The 17430-nt window shown below is 39.5% G+C and overlaps 2 protein-coding genes across 2 annotated transcripts in view; one reads left to right on the top strand and one right to left on the bottom strand.

Moving 5' to 3' along the window:
- The window catches only part of mtrex (Mtr4 exosome RNA helicase), a 107583-nt gene extending 91782 nt beyond the window's left edge, over positions 1-15801 (bottom strand). Inside the window, exon 1 of the mRNA XM_073064437.1 lies at positions 15667-15801. Coding sequence (XP_072920538.1) covers positions 15667-15761 — 95 coding nt within the window. The 5' untranslated portion in view covers positions 15762-15801. The remainder of the gene's footprint in view (positions 1-15666) is intronic.
- A 1389-nt stretch (positions 15802-17190) lies between these two features.
- dhx29 (DEAH (Asp-Glu-Ala-His) box polypeptide 29) overlaps positions 17191-17430 on the top strand; it is a 63663-nt gene continuing 63423 nt past the window's right edge. Inside the window, exon 1 of the mRNA XM_073064436.1 lies at positions 17191-17426. Coding sequence (XP_072920537.1) covers positions 17270-17426 — 157 coding nt within the window. The 5' untranslated portion in view covers positions 17191-17269. The remainder of the gene's footprint in view (positions 17427-17430) is intronic.

Raw genomic sequence — 17430 nt, 5'->3', positions numbered from 1 at the left:
ACTTCATATTCACATCAATGTTGAAGTCCTTCAATTTTGCTTTCAAACTTGTTATGCAACACTTTAGCAAAGTACACATGTACATTAACTATATTAACCATTCACGATATCATTTCATTCTGTCACAACTTTCCCCTAAATCAATGCTGCCTTGACTTATTTAATCAAGTTTCCACCAGGTGACTATTGATTTTGTCCCAGATCAATGTCTCCGAAAGTTTTTCCTTCCACCAAGGTTAAATTGACTGGCTTATCCTTATCCCCCCATTTCAATAAGGGAGTAATACTAGCAGCTCTTCAGTCCTCTGCCACCAACTCCATATCCAAAGAGCTTGGAAAATTATGGTCAGTGCTCCTGCAATTCTCTCAGAATCCAATTAGGCCTGCTTATTTACCAGTTCAGCTCTGTGCTCTCAATTTTTAATGTACCCAGTATCTCAACTGTCTCCTTGTTCACTATTTGGAAGCACCCTCCTCCCCAGTGAAGATAAAAGATGTAAACTACATTTTTTAGATGGCATAGAGTAGACCAACAGTATCATTTTTCCAGGATTGAAATGTCCAATACCAGAGGGCATGCATTTACAGTGAGAAAGGGTAATTTTGAAGATGTGAGGGGGCAAGTTTATTTTTTTCACAAACACACAGAAAGTGGTGGGTGCTTATAATTCACTCCTTAGTGTGGTGGCACAGGCAGAAACATTAGGTACTTTAAAGAGACATTTAGATAGGCACATGAATGTGAGGATAATGGAAATTATCTGGATATTATGGATGCAGAAGAGATTTGTTTAGTTAGCCATATGATTACTAATTTAATTGGTTCATAACAACACTGTGGACCAAAGCACGTGTTGCTGTTCTGTACTGTCCTATATTCTATTCTTTCAATCCCTTCTACACCCTTCTTCTTCAAATACTATTTTTTTTACTATTTATATGTCCATACAGCACCACTGGATTTCCATTCAAATGATAACTTTTTCTGAGATTCTTGTTTCAGTTTTCAGTTTCTTCTGATTCGTTTGTACTCAAACTGGATCTCAATGGTATTTACTATCATTAGATTGCCATGAACAATTGCCAAACAACTTACTTTCCATTATCATCTTCTATTATTTTGTCATCCAAGGAACTCTGGACTTTGCACCACATAGGAATGTGCATGAATTGTATCTGAACCTCTACAGTGCCTTGAAAAAGTATTCAGCACTCAACGCTTTGAGTATTACAACCAGATATTTTGTTCAATTTAATTGAGAATTTTTATTTGTGAATCACATGCTCCTTTTTTCACAGCGGAGCCCAAAAAACAGGGAAAACTGTAAAGCATGAAAAACTAAAAATTTAAAACCTGAAATGTCAGCAGTTCAAAAGTATTCAGCCCCTTTGCTCAGAGCTTAGTAGAACCACCTCTCGCAGCTATTACATCCAGTAGTCTTTTTGGATAAGTCTCTATTAGCTTTGCACAATGCAATGGAGACAGATTTGCCCATTCCTCATTGCAAAATTGCTCAAGCTATGCCAGGTTAGTTGGGGAGCGGTAGTGCACAGCAATCTTGAGGTCCTACCAGAGATATTTGGATCAGGTCAAGGCCAGATCTCTGACTGAGCTACTCAAGGACATCAATTTTCTTCATTTGAAGCCACTCCATGGTTGCTCTGGCAGTGTGCTTTGGGTCGTTGTCCTGCTGAACGATGAACTTCCTCCTCAGTTTAAGCTTTCTGGTGGTGGAGATAGGCAGGTTTTTATCCAGGATTTCTCTGTATTTAGCAGCATTTATCTTCTCATCAATGCTGACCAGATTTCCAGTCCTAGCTACTGAAAAGCATCCCCATAGCATGATGCTACCCAAACTATACTATACTGTAGGGATGGTGTTGCCTGGATGATGTGCAGTATTAGATTTAGGCCACACATACTGTTTAAAGCTGAGGCCAAAAAGCTCTACTTTAGTTTCATCTGACAAGACCTTCTTCCAAATTCTTGCTGTATCTTCTAAGCAACACTTTGCAACGTCTGGACAGGTAAGGATATGCTTCTTTTTTTAAGCCAGGGCTTCCTCCTTACCATTTCTTCCATAAATACCCTTTTTGTGCAAAGCCCTAAGAGATTGTGGAGACATGAATTTCATGTCCAGTTGCGGCACTGACCTCTGCAGCTCACTCAGTGACCGTTGGTGTCACAGCAGCCTCTCTTGCAAGTGCCATTCTTCTCCATTAACCAAATTTTGAGCTGCCTTCTTTTAACCTTCCTTCTTTTAACAGGATGATTCAATCCCTTTACATTCCAGCTCACAAAATTTCAATGGACTACCCATTATCAATTGTTAAAACATAAAAGGTCAGACATTCAAATAACAGTTTGGGAGCAAAAATATAAACATAAATCGGTAAAATCAGGACACAGACAAGTCCTGAATAACAAGGAAAAGCAATAAAAACATTGGATAGTGTTGGTACTGGAGAACCCACCTCACCCTCACAACCCAAAACTAGATGGCTACCCAGAAAAGCAGCTAGCTCTACAAGAAAAAAGATACCCCAAAAACCAACTTCCAGTTCTGTACATTGACATAAGCTCCATTTAAATAATATAGCAAAAACTAGCTAACTTATGCACTACAAATCAGAATTGCAAACAGAAACAATATCATCAGAAAAAAATAAGACTTGATACGAAATAATAATCGAGAAATAATCTACCCATGAGAAACTATGAAAAAGTGAAAAAAAGGTAAATTTAAGAGAAAAAAGGGGAAAAAAAAGAGGAGGAATTTGATATATATAAAGAAAGTACGTTACAGCCGTTTGAAAAAAAAAGCAAGTCAGATACAATAAATTGGCAAGGTGACCTTCAGTAAAAACTCTAAGCCTCCTAAATAAACTGAAACCAGTTATGGTTCTCAGTAGATAAAGTTATTCAAAAGTAAACAAAGTTACACAGATTAAATCTGAGTCCGCAGGAAAGCTTTTTTAATTGATCATTAAAGAAATGACACCAAGTCCGAAGAGAAACCGACTAAAACCATTTATGGTTCTCAGTAGTTAAAGATATTCAAAAGTGGACTAAATTACTCAAATAAGTTCTGAGTCCGCAAAAAGATTTTTATTTTAGAAAGTCAAACCGGGTCTGAAGAAGTCAAAATGGCTGGGAGATGTTCAATAAACTTCTCGGCCTCCTTGACAGACTTAAAACCATTTGTACTCCCCAGTAGTAAGCGTAATTCGAAGATCGGCAGGATTACGGAGGGAAGGTTTGAATTCACGATTAAAGAGCTCTTTCATAACACCTTTGAACTCGGCACGCATCTTCAAAACCTGGGAGGGCATAGTCTTCAACGATACGAATGGTATTACCTCGGTAAACCAGGGTACCTCTCCGGCGTGCCCCTCCATGAACAGAAGATTATTCACCTGATAGCAATGAAAACACAGGGTAATTGGGCGTGCTCTACAACCCAAAACAGCTCGAGGAATAAATATTCTATTGTTACGTACCCGTGACGTGACAGTGGTACCCTTGTCACGTGACTGGGGTTGAAGTTATACTGGACATGAGGTAATGGTGGAGTGATGTCATTTTCCCGCCAGTAGAGGTCATGTGACAGGTTTTTTCTACAGGGTATAAAAGGGAGACCCACCCTGTCAGGTGGGGCAGTTCGTGGCTGGATTTGCCAAAATGACTTCATATCACTGTGTGATTTAATGTGATGACGCAGTTTAGTTAAAAATGAAGTTTTATATAATGCCTAAAGTTTAAAAGGTCAGAGCCAACGGTTTCTTTGCTAATGGAGAGTGAAGAGAAGAATCGATTTTCGATGGATTGACTTCGACCTTGTGTGATCCTCATTCGGAAGGATTTCGTTTACTATTCTCATGATAGTCTCCGCTGGAAAAAGCGGGAGATTGAGAATATTGTGGAAGGAAGGTCAGTCACTTTAAGCTGTTATATTTAATAAAATTCGACGTGGGAGTTTGACGCTGGGAATTGAAGGACATCGACGTGGAAGAGAATTTACATCGCTTTAAAAAGTCTCTCCTTTTAAAAGTACCGTGAGCTTTTGAACTGTTGGCACATCGTTTTAAAATACTGTTTTCCTTCGGCATATCGCTTTAAGGAACTCTTTTTTTTCAATACTGCTTTAAAGACTGTTTGGGACTGCAACGCTATTAAGGACTGTTTGAGCAGCTGAGCTCGGATCATTGTTTGGGTTTGTTTACATTTGAAGGGGGTTTGTTATCAGTGTTTAATAAACGTGTTATTTGTTATATAACCCTTCGTCTAACTCATCTATAATTATTGTTGCCTGAATACGCAACATAAATATGGGGGCTAAGTCCGGAATTGAATTGTTTGAGTTTAAAGTGCTTTTTGAATTTTGAATCGGTGTTTTGGTAACGGGGATTTTTTTTTTGTTTGATTGGCTTGTGAGTGGTATTCGGCAACGATGAATATTGATGAGTTTCTGGATTCGCCAGACGCGGATTTGTTAGCGAAGGCGAAAAAAACTGAAGTCTCTGAACTTGCTAATCGGTTGCATCTTAAAGGGATTTTGCCAACTACATCAAAAGCTGTTATACAGAGAAAGATCGCATCACATTTTGTGGCTTCGGGTCATTTTGAAGAATCGATTTTAGAATCGTTTCCAATAAGTAATCTGGAGATGCAGTTGCAAATTGAACAAATGAGGTTGGAACAAAGTAAAGCAGAGTTAGAGAGGTGTAAATTGGAATCTGAGCAGAAGAAAAGAGAATTTGAATATGCAATGGTGAATTTAAGGTCTGAGAATCAGTCTTCTGATTCTAGAAAACCGTTTGTTGCTAGCCAAGAAATTAAATTGGTCCCTCCATTTAGTGAAACAGAAGTGGAGAGATATTTTCAACATTTTGAAACTATTGCTCGGATGTCAGAGTGGCCGAAAGATAAATGGTCAGTGTTATTACAGAGTGTAATCAAAGGCAAGGCACAACAGGTTTACACAGCTTTAACTGCTGCGCAAGCATTAGATTATGATATTGTGAAGACAAATATTCTCAAAGCGTATGAATTAGTCCCAGAAGCGTATAGGGAAAGATTCAGGAGTTTGAAAAAGTCTGTGGAAAAGACTTATGTGGAATTTGCCTATGATAAAGCTATGTGTTTTGAGAGATGGGTTTCTTCTAAAAATGTAAATGGGGACTATGATACATTGAGAGAGCTGATTTTGATGGAGGAATTTAAAAGAAGCATTCCTGTTGAAGTAAGGACCTACTTAAATGAGAGGGATACTGATAAATTGCAGGACTGTGCTAGATTAGCTGATGAGTATGTTTTAATCCATAAGAATAAATTTCCTCAGGGTAGAATTTTCAAGAGGAAAAATAATATGGAGACTCAAGGTAAATCAGAAATTAAATCAGAGGTTAATGAGAAAGGTAAGGAGGAAGGAAAACCTGTGAAGGAAAGACAGTTTGGTCTTATTTGTAACTATTGTAAGAAGCCTGGCCATGTAATAGCTAACTGTTTCAAATTGAAAAAGAAAGAGAAGGAAGCAGTTACAGATGCTTGTGTGCAACATACTAAAGCACCTGTAAAGTTACAGGGTTTGGTAAACACAAATGAGGATTTGTTAGAGTCTGACCAAGTTAGAAAGGGATATGATCATTTTATAACTGAAGGGTTTGTATCCTTGAAAGAAGGATCTACTCTGGTGCCAATAAAAATTCTTAGGGATACTGGAGCTTCTCAATCACTGATGTTAGATAGTGTGTTGAAGTTTAATGAAGAGAGTGATACTGGTGAGGTAAATTACATAAGAGGTGTTGGAAGTGATTTTATGCCTGTACAGTTACATAAAGTAAATTTAAAGTCAGGGTTAGTTACAGGATTTGTTAAAGTAGGACTACAGCATAGCTTACCTGTGAAGGGTATTTCTTTATTGTTAGGTAATGACTTGGCAGGTGGACAAGTTTTTCCTGAAGTGCATTTGACAATGGAGTCAGAGGTACCTGAGGTGAATTCTAACATAGATTCTTCTTGTGTTGTGACTAGAGCTATGGCTAAAAAAATTGATGTGCAGAATGAGGTTGTTACTCATGACTGTTCAACTCAGGATTTGAGTTTTGAGGATGTGTCAGAGACTTTCTTACCTTCGTTGTTTGAACAAGATTCTGGGAGTAAGTCTGACTATGAAGATTTATCTTTGTCTCGGAAGGAGATGATAGCAGAGCAGAATAGAGATCCTGAGATTGTAAAATTAAGGGAACAAGCTTTACTAGGTAGTGAAATTGAGAAGGTGTCAGTAGGATATTATTTGGAAAAAGGAGTGTTGATGAGGAAGTGGAGGTCGCCTACAATTCCTGCAAGTGAGGAATGGAATGTTGTTTACCAGGTGGTTGTTCCTAAAGTTTATCGGAATGAGATTTTGACTTTAGCTCATAGTGTGCCTTTAGGTGGACATCAAGGGGTAAGGAAAACTGTGGACAAGGTTTTAAAACATTTTTACTGGCCTGGTTTAAGAAAAGATGTGGCGATGTTTTGTAAGACGTGCCATACTTGTCAAATTGTGGGTAAGCCAAATCAGGTTACACCAGTAGCTCCATTACAACCTATTCCAGCATTTGGTGAACCGTTTTCTAAAGTTATTGTAGATTGTGTTGGTCCATTACCAAAGACAAAAACTGGTTATCAGTATTTGTTGACTATCATGTGTACTTCGTCTAGGTTTCCAGAGGCAGTACCACTTAGGAATATAAAAGCTAAAACTGTGACGAAGGCTCTAATTGTGTCTTTACTTATTTTGGATTGCCTAAGGAAATACAAACTGATCAAGGTAGTAATTTTATGTCTGGATTGTTTCAACAGATAGTTTATAAATTGGGAGCTAAGCAAATTACTTCGTCTGCATACCATCCAGAATCGCAAGGTGCCTTGGAGAGGTTTCATTCTACTCTCAAGAATATGATTAGGATATATTGTGTGGAAAATGAAAGTGACTGGGATGAGAGTATAAACTTACTTTTATTTGCAGTAAGGGAATCGGTACAGGAATCTTTAGGTTTTAGTCCATTTGAACTTGTGTTTGGGCATAGAGTTAGAGGACCTTTAGCTTTATTGAAGGAACAGTGGATTAGTAAGGAAGTGCATACTAATTTGTTGGACTATGTTTTGAAATTTAAGGACAGGTTACATAAAGCTTGTAGCTTAGCCAAGGAAAATTTAAAGTTGGCTCAGGAGAAAATGAAAACTTGGTATGATAAGGAAGCTAGGATGAGGATGTTTAAGCCTGGAGATAAGGTGTTGGTTCTTTTCCCAGTGCAGACAAATCCTTTACAAGCTAGATTTCATGGACCTTATGAAATTGTGTCTAGAATCAATGATGTGGATTACGTAATAAAAACTCCAGATCGTAGAAGGTCAACACAACTTTGCCACATAAATATGATTAAACCATATTTTGAGAAACAATCTGATACTGTGACTGTTGTGGTTAGTGAGAATGAGTTTGATTTAACTGGGAACATGATAGATGATTCATCTGACTTTCATTCTAAATCTAACATTGTTTCTGTTAGGTTACCTAATTCGACCATTTTGGAAAATATGGATGAGAAATTAGCAGATTTACAGCTAGAGCAGAAACAACAGATGAAGGAATTGATTTTTAAGTATAAGGATTTGTTTCCAGATGTTCCGAGAAGGACTACTATAGCTTCACATGATGTAGATGTTGGAGATGCCAAACCTATTAAACAACATCCATATAGGATGAACATGGAAAAATGTGAACTTGCTGAGAAAGAAATTGAATACATGTTAGAGAATGATATTATTAGACATTCTAACTCGAATTGGAGTTCGCCATGTGTTATGGTGCCAAAACCTGATGGTAGTATTAGGTTTTGTACGGACTATAGAAAGGTGAATGCTGTAACGAAAACAGATGCATATCCAATTCCTAGAGTAGATGATTGTGTAGATAAAGTTGGGAAAGCAAAGTTCCTTACAAAGATTGATTTATTGAAAGGGTATTGGTGTGTTCCATTAACGGACAGAGGTAGAGAGATTTCTGCATTTGTAACTCCATCTGGGTTATATGAGTATAATGTTCTTCCATTTGGGATGAAGAATGCCCCAGGTACTTTTCAGAGGATGATTAATTCTGTGATTCAGGGTTTGAAAGATACTGATGCTTATATTGATGATTTAGTGACAGGAAATTATACTTGGGAAGCACACATTATTGCGGTGGAGAAATTGTTTGAAAAGCTTTCAAAAGCTAACTTGACTATTAATTTAGCCAAGAGTGAATTTGGACATGCTACTGTGACTTACCTTGGTTATGTTGTAGGTCAAGGTAAGGTAGCTCCTGTTCAGGCAAAAGTTCAGGCAATTTTGGAAATTCCCACTCTGACGGGGAAAAAAACTCTCAGAAGATTTTTGGGAATGGTAGGATATTATCGAAAATTTTGTAAAAATTTTGCTAATGTTGCCCTTCCATTAACTAATCTTCTGCAGAAGAATGTGAAGTTTGTGTGGACAGTGTTTTGTCAGGAAGCATTTGAAAAATTGAAAACAATGATATGTGAACAACCTGTGCTTAAGGCACCTGACTTTGAAAAACCTTTTTCATTAGCTGTAGATGCTAGTGATGAAGCTGCGGGAGCAGTATTGATGCAGAGGAATGAGGGTGATGAGGTTGATCATCCAGTAGCTTACTTTTCTAAGAAATTTAATAAGCATCAAAGAAACTATTCAACAATAGAGAAAGAATTGTTATCTCTTGTTTTAGCTTTGGAATATTTTGAGGTATATGTTGGTACAACTCAAAAACCACTTATTGTTTACACTGATCATAATCCGTTAGTTTTTCTGAGTAAGATGAAAAACAAAAACAGAAGATTGTTAAATTGGAGTTTGATGTTACAAGAGTACAATATTGTGATAACTCATATTAAAGGTAAAGATAATGTGGTTGCTGATTGTCTATCTCGATGTTGAATGTACAATGTAATTTTTTTTTTGGAGTGGTTTTTTTATTGTAACACTCCTACTGTATTGTATATTGTGTATGTTATATAATTTATACCTTTGTTTTTTTTTGGGTTTTTTTTTGTAAGAAATTGTTAAAATTTTTGTTCTTGTCAGACCAAAAATGTTTTTTTTTGGAGGGAGGTGTTACGTACCCGTGACGTGACAGTGTACCCTTGTCACGTGACTGGGGTTGAAGTTATACTGGACATGAGGTAATGGTGGAGTGATGTCATTTTCCCGCCAGTAGAGGTCATGTGACAGGTTTTTTCCTACAGGGTATAAAAGGGAGACCCACCCTGTCAGGTGGGGCAGTTCGTGGCTGGATTTGCCAAAATGACTTCATATCACTGTGTGATTTAATGTGATGACGCAGTTTAGTTAAAAATGAAGTTTTATATAATGCCTAAAGTTTAAAAGGTCAGAGCCAACGGTTTCTTTGCTAATGGAGAGTGAAGAGAAGAATCGATTTTCGATGGATTGACTTCGACCTTGTGTGATCCTCATTCGGAAGGATTTCGTTTACTATTCTCATGATAGTCTCCGCTGGAAAAAGCGGGAGATTGAGAATATTGTGGAAGGAAGGTCAGTCACTTTAAGCTGTTATATTTAATAAAATTCGACGTGGGAGTTTGACGCTGGGAATTGAAGGACATCGACGTGGAAGAGAATTTACATCGCTTTAAAAAGTCTCTCCTTTTAAAAGTACCGTGAGCTTTTGAACTGTTGGCATATCGTTTTAAAATACTGTTTTCCTTCGGCATATCGCTTTAAGGAACTCTTTTTTTTCAATACTGCTTTAAAGACTGTTTGGGACTGCAACGCTATTAAGGACTGTTTGAGCAGCTGAGCTCGGATCATTGTTTGGGTTTGTTTACATTTGAAGGGGGTTTGTTATCAGTGTTTAATAAACGTGTTATTTGTTATATAACCCTTCGTCTAACTCATCTATAATTATTGTTGCCTGAATACGTAACACTATGGGCTCTTTCTAACTCAGGTGCAGTCGGAAGAATTTCTGTCCCGAAAATCTCACTAAGGAAAGAAGAGAAAAATTTTAACGTGAGAGCCCGTTCCAGTGGCCTCTGGCAAATGGAGAATTCGTAAATTATTACGTCTGCTCCAATTTTCGAGATCTGCCATTTTGGAAGTTTGCTGTTCTGCTCTGTCAAGTTGGAGCACAGAGTTTCCAGCTGCTGAACGCGGCACTTTAAATCTTCGGAAGTTAGGTCAATGCGAGATAATTGTTCGGCTTGGTCATCCACTCCGGCGTTAATCTGATCCAATTTTGACTCCAGCTGACTGATAGAGGCCCTAAATTTAGTCTTGATATCAATTATAATGTCCTGTCGATTCTGTTCCAGGATAGAGAGAATCTCAGCAGACAGAGACATAGAAGCTTCTATTTTTCCCAGATTTAGGAATCTTTGTAGCCATTGTGAGATAGAGGTATTCGCAGGCAGATAAGAAAGACAAATAAATTAACAAACTGAAATTTAAAAAGGGAGGTACATAGTGCGAAGGTAAGAAATGTAACGGAGCAAAAGTTGAAGCGACTAAACAATCGCCATCTTACTGGAAGTCCTGCTTTAATTATTTTTTACTTTGGAATGCTCCTCGTAACCTGAATCTGGTAATGTTGTGATCCCTTTCTTCCAGATGATCTCCTTCTAGAACTTGTTACACTTTACATCTCATTCCCCAAGATCAGATCTTGCATGCCTCCTTCTTTTTTAGACCAGAAACACACTGCCCTGAAAGTAATGCTTTTACAAATTCTTCAACCTGCCTGTCTTTAACATTATTGATATCTGAGCTTACATTAGGAATAATTAAAATCACCTATTATAAGAACCCTGTTTCATTATACCCCCACTCATTGGTGATACACAAAAATTACCCAGCAGCGCAGCATTTCTTAGCTTAATCATATTCTGTCTTCGAATTGTCTACGCCACCCACTTTCACCTAAGGATGCTTATGTGAGAATGCTGTTCTTGGACTACAGTTCAGCATTCAACACCATCATTCCATCCAGGCTCAACAGGAAGCTCAGAGACCTCAGCTTTGATCCTGCCTTGTGCAGCTGAATCCTGAACTTCCTGTCAGATCGCCGGCAGGTGATAAGAGTGGGTTCCCTCACTTCCACCCCTCTGACTCTCAACACAAGAGCCCCTCAGGGCTGTGTACTAAGCCCCCTCTTTACTCTCTGTATACCCATGACTGTGTCGCCACCCACAGCTCCAATCTGCTAATTAAATTTGCCAATGACACTACATTGGCCTAATCTCAAACAATAATGAGGTGGCCTACAGGGAAGAAGTCATCTCTCTGACACAGTACTGACAAGAAAACAACCTCTCCCTCAATGTCACAAAACCAAAGGAACTGGTTGTGGATTACAGGAGGAATGGAGATGGGCTAACCCCTATTGACATCAATGGATCTGGGGTTGAGAGGGTAAACAGCTTTAAGTTCGTCGGCATCCACATCACCGAGGATCTCACGTGGTCTGAACACACCAGCTGTGTGGTGATAAAGGCACAACAGCGCCTCTTTCACCTCAGACGGTTGAGGAAGTTTGGTATGGGCCCCCAAATCCTGAGAACTTTCTACAGGGGCACAATTCAGAGCATCTTGATTGGCTGCATCACTGCCTGGTATGAGAACTGTACCTCTCTTAATTGCAGGACTCTGCAGAGAGTGGTGCAGGCAGTCCAGCGCATCTGTAGATGTGAACTTCCCATGATTCAGGACATTTACAAAGACAGGTGTGAGAAAAAGGCCCGAAGGATCTTTGGGGACCAAGTCACCCCAACAACAATCTATTCCAGCTGCTACCATTTGGGAACCGGTACTGCAGAGTAAAAGCCAGGACCAACAGGCTCCAGGACAGCTTCTTCCACCAGGCCATCAGACTGATTAACTCATGCTGATTTGAGTACATTTCTATGTTACATTGACTGTTCTATTATAAATTACTATGATTGCACATTTAGACGGAGACGCAACGTAAAGAATTTTACTCCTCATGTATGTGAAGCCAATTCAATTCAGAACTGGAATACTCTCATTAATCAACATTGTTACCCTTACTCCTTTCTTACCTGTTTTTCCTGAGCGCTTTGACAAAACTGGAAAAATCAGAGCTCCATCAGCTCCTTTTTGAAGCATGTTTGTGTTATTGTCACATCATATTCCCAGAGGACTATCTGTGCTTGTTGCTCACTGACCTTATTTACTAAACATTACACATTCACAAACATAGAGTAGATCAACTTTTTATCATTTCCTTTTTAACTGATCTCTGTAAAATTCTTTTGCTGTTGAAATCTAGTGTGAACTTTTACACAGTTTTGTTGTGCCTTTTTGTCTTTAATTTCTATCATTTAACCATATCACTTCTCTATAGCTCCAAGTTCACACCACCATTCTCTCTTGGTTAGATTCATTTTCACAACTTCTACCATAACACCACCATAAAATAATTTTGCACTGCATTTCCATCCATAAACATTCCAATTTTTCTATACTCCAAGGAGACATCTGACTCCTGTACAAACCTATAATCCCATTTTGCATGAATAAAATAATAATTCCATGTTAATGAAAATCTGCCTACAGATCACTGAGGTAAAACTGCTTTTAAAGAGGTCTGGTTGCACCTGGCCAGCTGTGGAGATGACTGGAGCATGCAGTAATCAAGTTCGGTGTCCATAACAACAAAGAGAAAGTCTGCAGATGCTGGAAATCCAAGCAACACAGGCAAAATGCTGGAGGAACTCAGCAGGCCAGGAAGCATCACTGAAGTAAAACATTTTGGTGTCCATAATGCCATGAAGGAGGCACATTGATTTTCTTAATAATGTTTACTTTTCCGCCTCCAATTTGTTAGCTGACGCAGTGTTTTCTATAATGGTCTACTGATAATAGTACATTCCATGATACTGAACCAATCCAACCCTGCTTTCATCTTGAAAAACGGATGGCAATTGAGGAATTATAATTAATGACTTTAAAAGTAGGTAAACCACCAACACCACCTTTCATCAAAAAAAGTTTTCATGTGGAGGTTGACAAAGCATAGGATGAAATATGAACACAAAAGATTCCGCAGATGCTGGAACTCCAGAGAAACATACACAAAATGCTGGCAGAAGGTATAGCAGTATCTATGGAAATAAACAAACAGTCAACATTTCAGGCCATGACCCTTCATCAGGGCTCAGGAGTGGATGAAATATGATTTAGATTGTAAGATAATCGTGAATGAAGGCTAAATATGACATGACCTCTTCACAGAATATACAACGTTCTTCTGTAAGTCAGTGTCAGAGCACAAAACTCTGTCTTGCAGCCCATCCCCTAAAACCTTCACTAATTTTTATAGGAACACCGTAGAAAGCATTCTTCTAGGGTGCGTCACAACCTGGTATGGAAGTTGTCCTGTCCAAGACCGGAAGAAGCTACAGAAGATCATGAACATAGCCTAGCACATCACACAAACCAATCTTCCATCCTTGGACTCACTTTACACTGCACGCTGTCAGAGCATTGCTGCCAGGATAATCAAGGACAAGACCCACCCAGTCAACACACTTTTTGTCCCACTTCCCTCCGGGAGAAGGGTCAGGAGCATGAAGATTCGTACAGCCAGATTTGGGAACAGCTTCTTTCCAACTGTGATAAGACTGCTGAACAGATCCTGACCCGGATCTGGGCTGTACCTTCCAAATATCTGGACCTGACTTGCACTACCTTACTTTCCCTTTTCTATTTTCTAATTATGATTTATAATTTAAATTTTTATTATATTTACTTCGATTTGTACTTCAGGGAGCGCGAAGAGCAGAAACAAATATCACTGTGATGATTGTACACTCTAGTATCGATTGTTTGGTGACAATAAAGTAAAGTAAATCACATCCCTGCCAATCTTCTTGCCCAGCGAACTAACCTCTTTACCCACATAATGACCTGAGCTATTTAAGTATCTGTGCAAATGCATCTTAAGGTAGTAACTATCTCAATTCCACCATCACCTTTGGCAGCATGTTCCAGCTATCTGTAAACCATACTTACCTTTCATATACCTTTAAAACTGCTACATTTTATTACTCTGAGCCCTCGTCTTTGATAACCCTACCATAAGGAAAAAGATCTGAGCTTTCTAATAAACATAATCTTCTCACAGATCACCACTCAGCTTCCTTCACTCCACGTAAAACAAACATAATCTGTACAATTTCTCCTGTAACTAAAGTTCTGTGATCCAGGCAACCAGCTGAATCTTTTCTACAATGGCTCCAGTGTAATTACATCGTTTCTGTGTGGCAATCAAAACTGCACACAATGCTCTCAAGTATGAACTAACTCATGTTTTTTAAAGTTGTAACATAATGTCACTGCTCTTATGTTCTACGTCCTGACTTATAGGAGAGAACACCATATGCCTTCTTTACCACCTTATCCAGCTGTGTCACTACTTTCAGGTAACTATGGATTTGGACCCCAAACTTTATACTTCGCCATTCCTTCATACCCTACCATTTACTGGATATGTGTTACCCCTATATCACTTCCCAAATTGCACTGCATTACACCTGTGAAGAATAAATTACATCTGTCAACTCTTAGCCAAGCTTTCTCTCTGATCTGTAAACTGCTATAACCTGAGACAACTTTTCTCGCTATACACAAGATTGCCAATATATGGATGATTATCAGACTTACAAATTATTCGTCATACATTCAATACCAAGCTGCTAACATATAACACAAACATTAAAGGTCACAACAACAATCTTCATGATATACCACTAGTCACAGACTTCCAATCAAAAAAAAATCTTCAACTAATACTCTCTACTTCCTATCACCAAGTCAATGTTGGATCCAAATAACCAGCTCACCCCGGATTCCATGTGGATTAACCCTCAGAAGCCAATCACAAAGAACGTTGTCAAATGCCTTGCTGTAGTTAACACTGAAACACTGACTGCTGTGCCTTCATCAATTGCCTTAGTTACCTCCTCAAATTTGCAATCTAACTTGTAAGACAAGATTTATCCCCACCCCACACACACAACCACATTAAGTTTCCCGAATCAGTCCTTGCCTTTTCAAAGACACACGTTGTTGTCTTTACTCTTCTACAATAATGTCTTTCCCGCGGATGCAAGGGTCATCAGTTTCTAGAAATCTGGCGTATATTCGCTGCCTTTTTAAAAATAAGCTCTCCTCCAGTAATCTGGTACCGTGCCTGCAGCTAAGAGCTATGTGAAAATCTTCATCAGGGCTTTCCTTTTTAATATGTTAACATAATTAAGTAAGATTCCCCTCAATCTAACCTGCCATAGATAACCCATGGTCTCTATAGGCAACCCTAGTTTCCTTCTTACACCCTCATTATTCAATGCCCTCGCTTGTTATACATGAAATTGAAAAGACAATATGTGAGCATATAGGTCGCATGTATTATAAAAGACCGATTGCAATGCAGCATCCAGCATGCTTATTCCTCCAGAAACCTTAATCACATGGTGACCCTGCTGCTACCATCCGACTACTGATCACGACCCGGGTTCACAACTGACTTCACACGCGCTGCAACACCTGTGGCAACATCAATACCAGCAGCGAGTCTTACTTACCCTGCGTTCCCTCCACCACCATCCCCTCCTTTGGCTTTTTTCGACGAATCTTCCTCGAACACGCTGAACAGATCATCACCAAACGTATCCGCCATCTCTCACGGTGGACCCACAAATCCCACAATCCTTTGAGGCCAGGATGGTGGCTGAAAAGAACAAAATAAACGGCGCGTTCCGACTTCCGAAAATTCAGTGACCAATCAATTTCTTGAAGCAAGTTGTACGGATGCTGAAATCTTTCAATGAAAGAAAGAGCCGTCCGTGTTAAGGCGCAGAAGACCATTCGGTCGCTTGAATCCATTATGATCCCTATCTAATCAGAGATTTACTAACAAAAGATATGCAGATGTTGGAAATCCAATCAGTATGTTAACCACAGATTTATACTGGTTTGGCATAACCTTCCCGTTTTTATAGCCATTACTGAGGCCTCATGTTATACCTGCAAATTGTCCTTTCTTAAATTTTGCCACCTGCAATAATCTATTAAATTCTACCTGCTATTTGCTTCATATATATAAAGACATACTTTTAGAAAAGCACTGACTACTGATGAACAACGCCTGCGATTTTCCTACCTGAAGCCTCAACTTCAACACACAAAATGCTGGGAGAACTCAGCAGGTCAGATAGCACCTATGGAGAGGAGTGAACAGTTGTTGTTTTTAGCTGAGACCCTTCATAAGAACTGAAAAGGAAGGGGTTAAAAATCTGAATAGGAATTTGGAGGAATGGGGAGGAGTACCAGCTGGCAGGTGACGTGTAAGATCAGAGGAGGAGGAAGGTGGGTGGGATGCAGATGGGAAATTGTAGTTGGAAGAGTTAGAGGGGTGAAGAAGGGATCTAGTAGGAGAGGACAGAGAATTATGGAATGAAGGAAAGCAGGAGGGGAAACAGAGGGAGGCAGAGGAGTGGTGAGAAGAGATGAGAGGGTTACCCAAATGAGGGATGGAAAAAGACAGAAGAGAGAAAGGGATTCAGGGAGTAATTACACAAGTCAGAGAAATTCATGTTCATGCCATCAGGTTGGAGGATAGCCAGACAGAATATGAGTTTGTCATCATCTTGACAGTAGGGAAGAGCATGGACAGACATGTCAACATGGGAATGGAAAGATGAATTGAAATGAGAAGATTCCTTCTTCAGGCCTCTGCCTCTTTTTGTTAAGCTATCTTTAATGTGATATTTATCAAATGTACACTCATTGCATTCCCTCCTGCCATCTCCAATACTTCATCAAAAAGTAGATGACATTCATCAACACAATGTCTTTTACATTCTGACTTTTCTTGATTCACCCAAACTTCTCAAAATGTTATTTTTTCCCATTATAAAGTACCTTATTCCCCATTCTTGTATTCCTTTCTAAGCATATGTCATCTCTAAGCTGTTTGGTATTTGCATGCTGTTAAAGACTTTTGTGATTTTGTGGAAAAAAAATGAAAGTACGTTCAGGGCGCCCCGCGCTCCAGCGCGTGCTTCAGGCGGGGCGGACCCGTGACGTCGGCGCCCGGCCCGCGCATGCGTACGGCGGCCGCAGGCTTTGTTCGGTGTCGGTGCCGGTGCCACGGAGAGTGCGGCCGGTCGCGGCTGACGGTGCCTCATGGGGGGAAAGAAGAAGAGGCGAAACGAGGCGGTGGTGTCGGCGGCGGCTCGGGTCCAGCGGCCGGAGACCGCTCAGCCGGTTACTAATGGGAAAGCCCAGCACCCTCGGCCAACTGTCGTCAAGCCGGCTACCAAGGAGAATAAAGTTAAAGCAGGTAC

This window comes from Hemitrygon akajei, chromosome 13 (genome assembly GCF_048418815.1).
Source record: "Hemitrygon akajei chromosome 13, sHemAka1.3, whole genome shotgun sequence".
In the NCBI taxonomy this organism is placed as follows: domain Eukaryota; kingdom Metazoa; phylum Chordata; class Chondrichthyes; order Myliobatiformes; family Dasyatidae; genus Hemitrygon; species Hemitrygon akajei.
The sequence above is the reverse complement of the archived record's forward strand: the minus strand, read 5'-3'. Positions and strand labels throughout refer to the sequence as shown.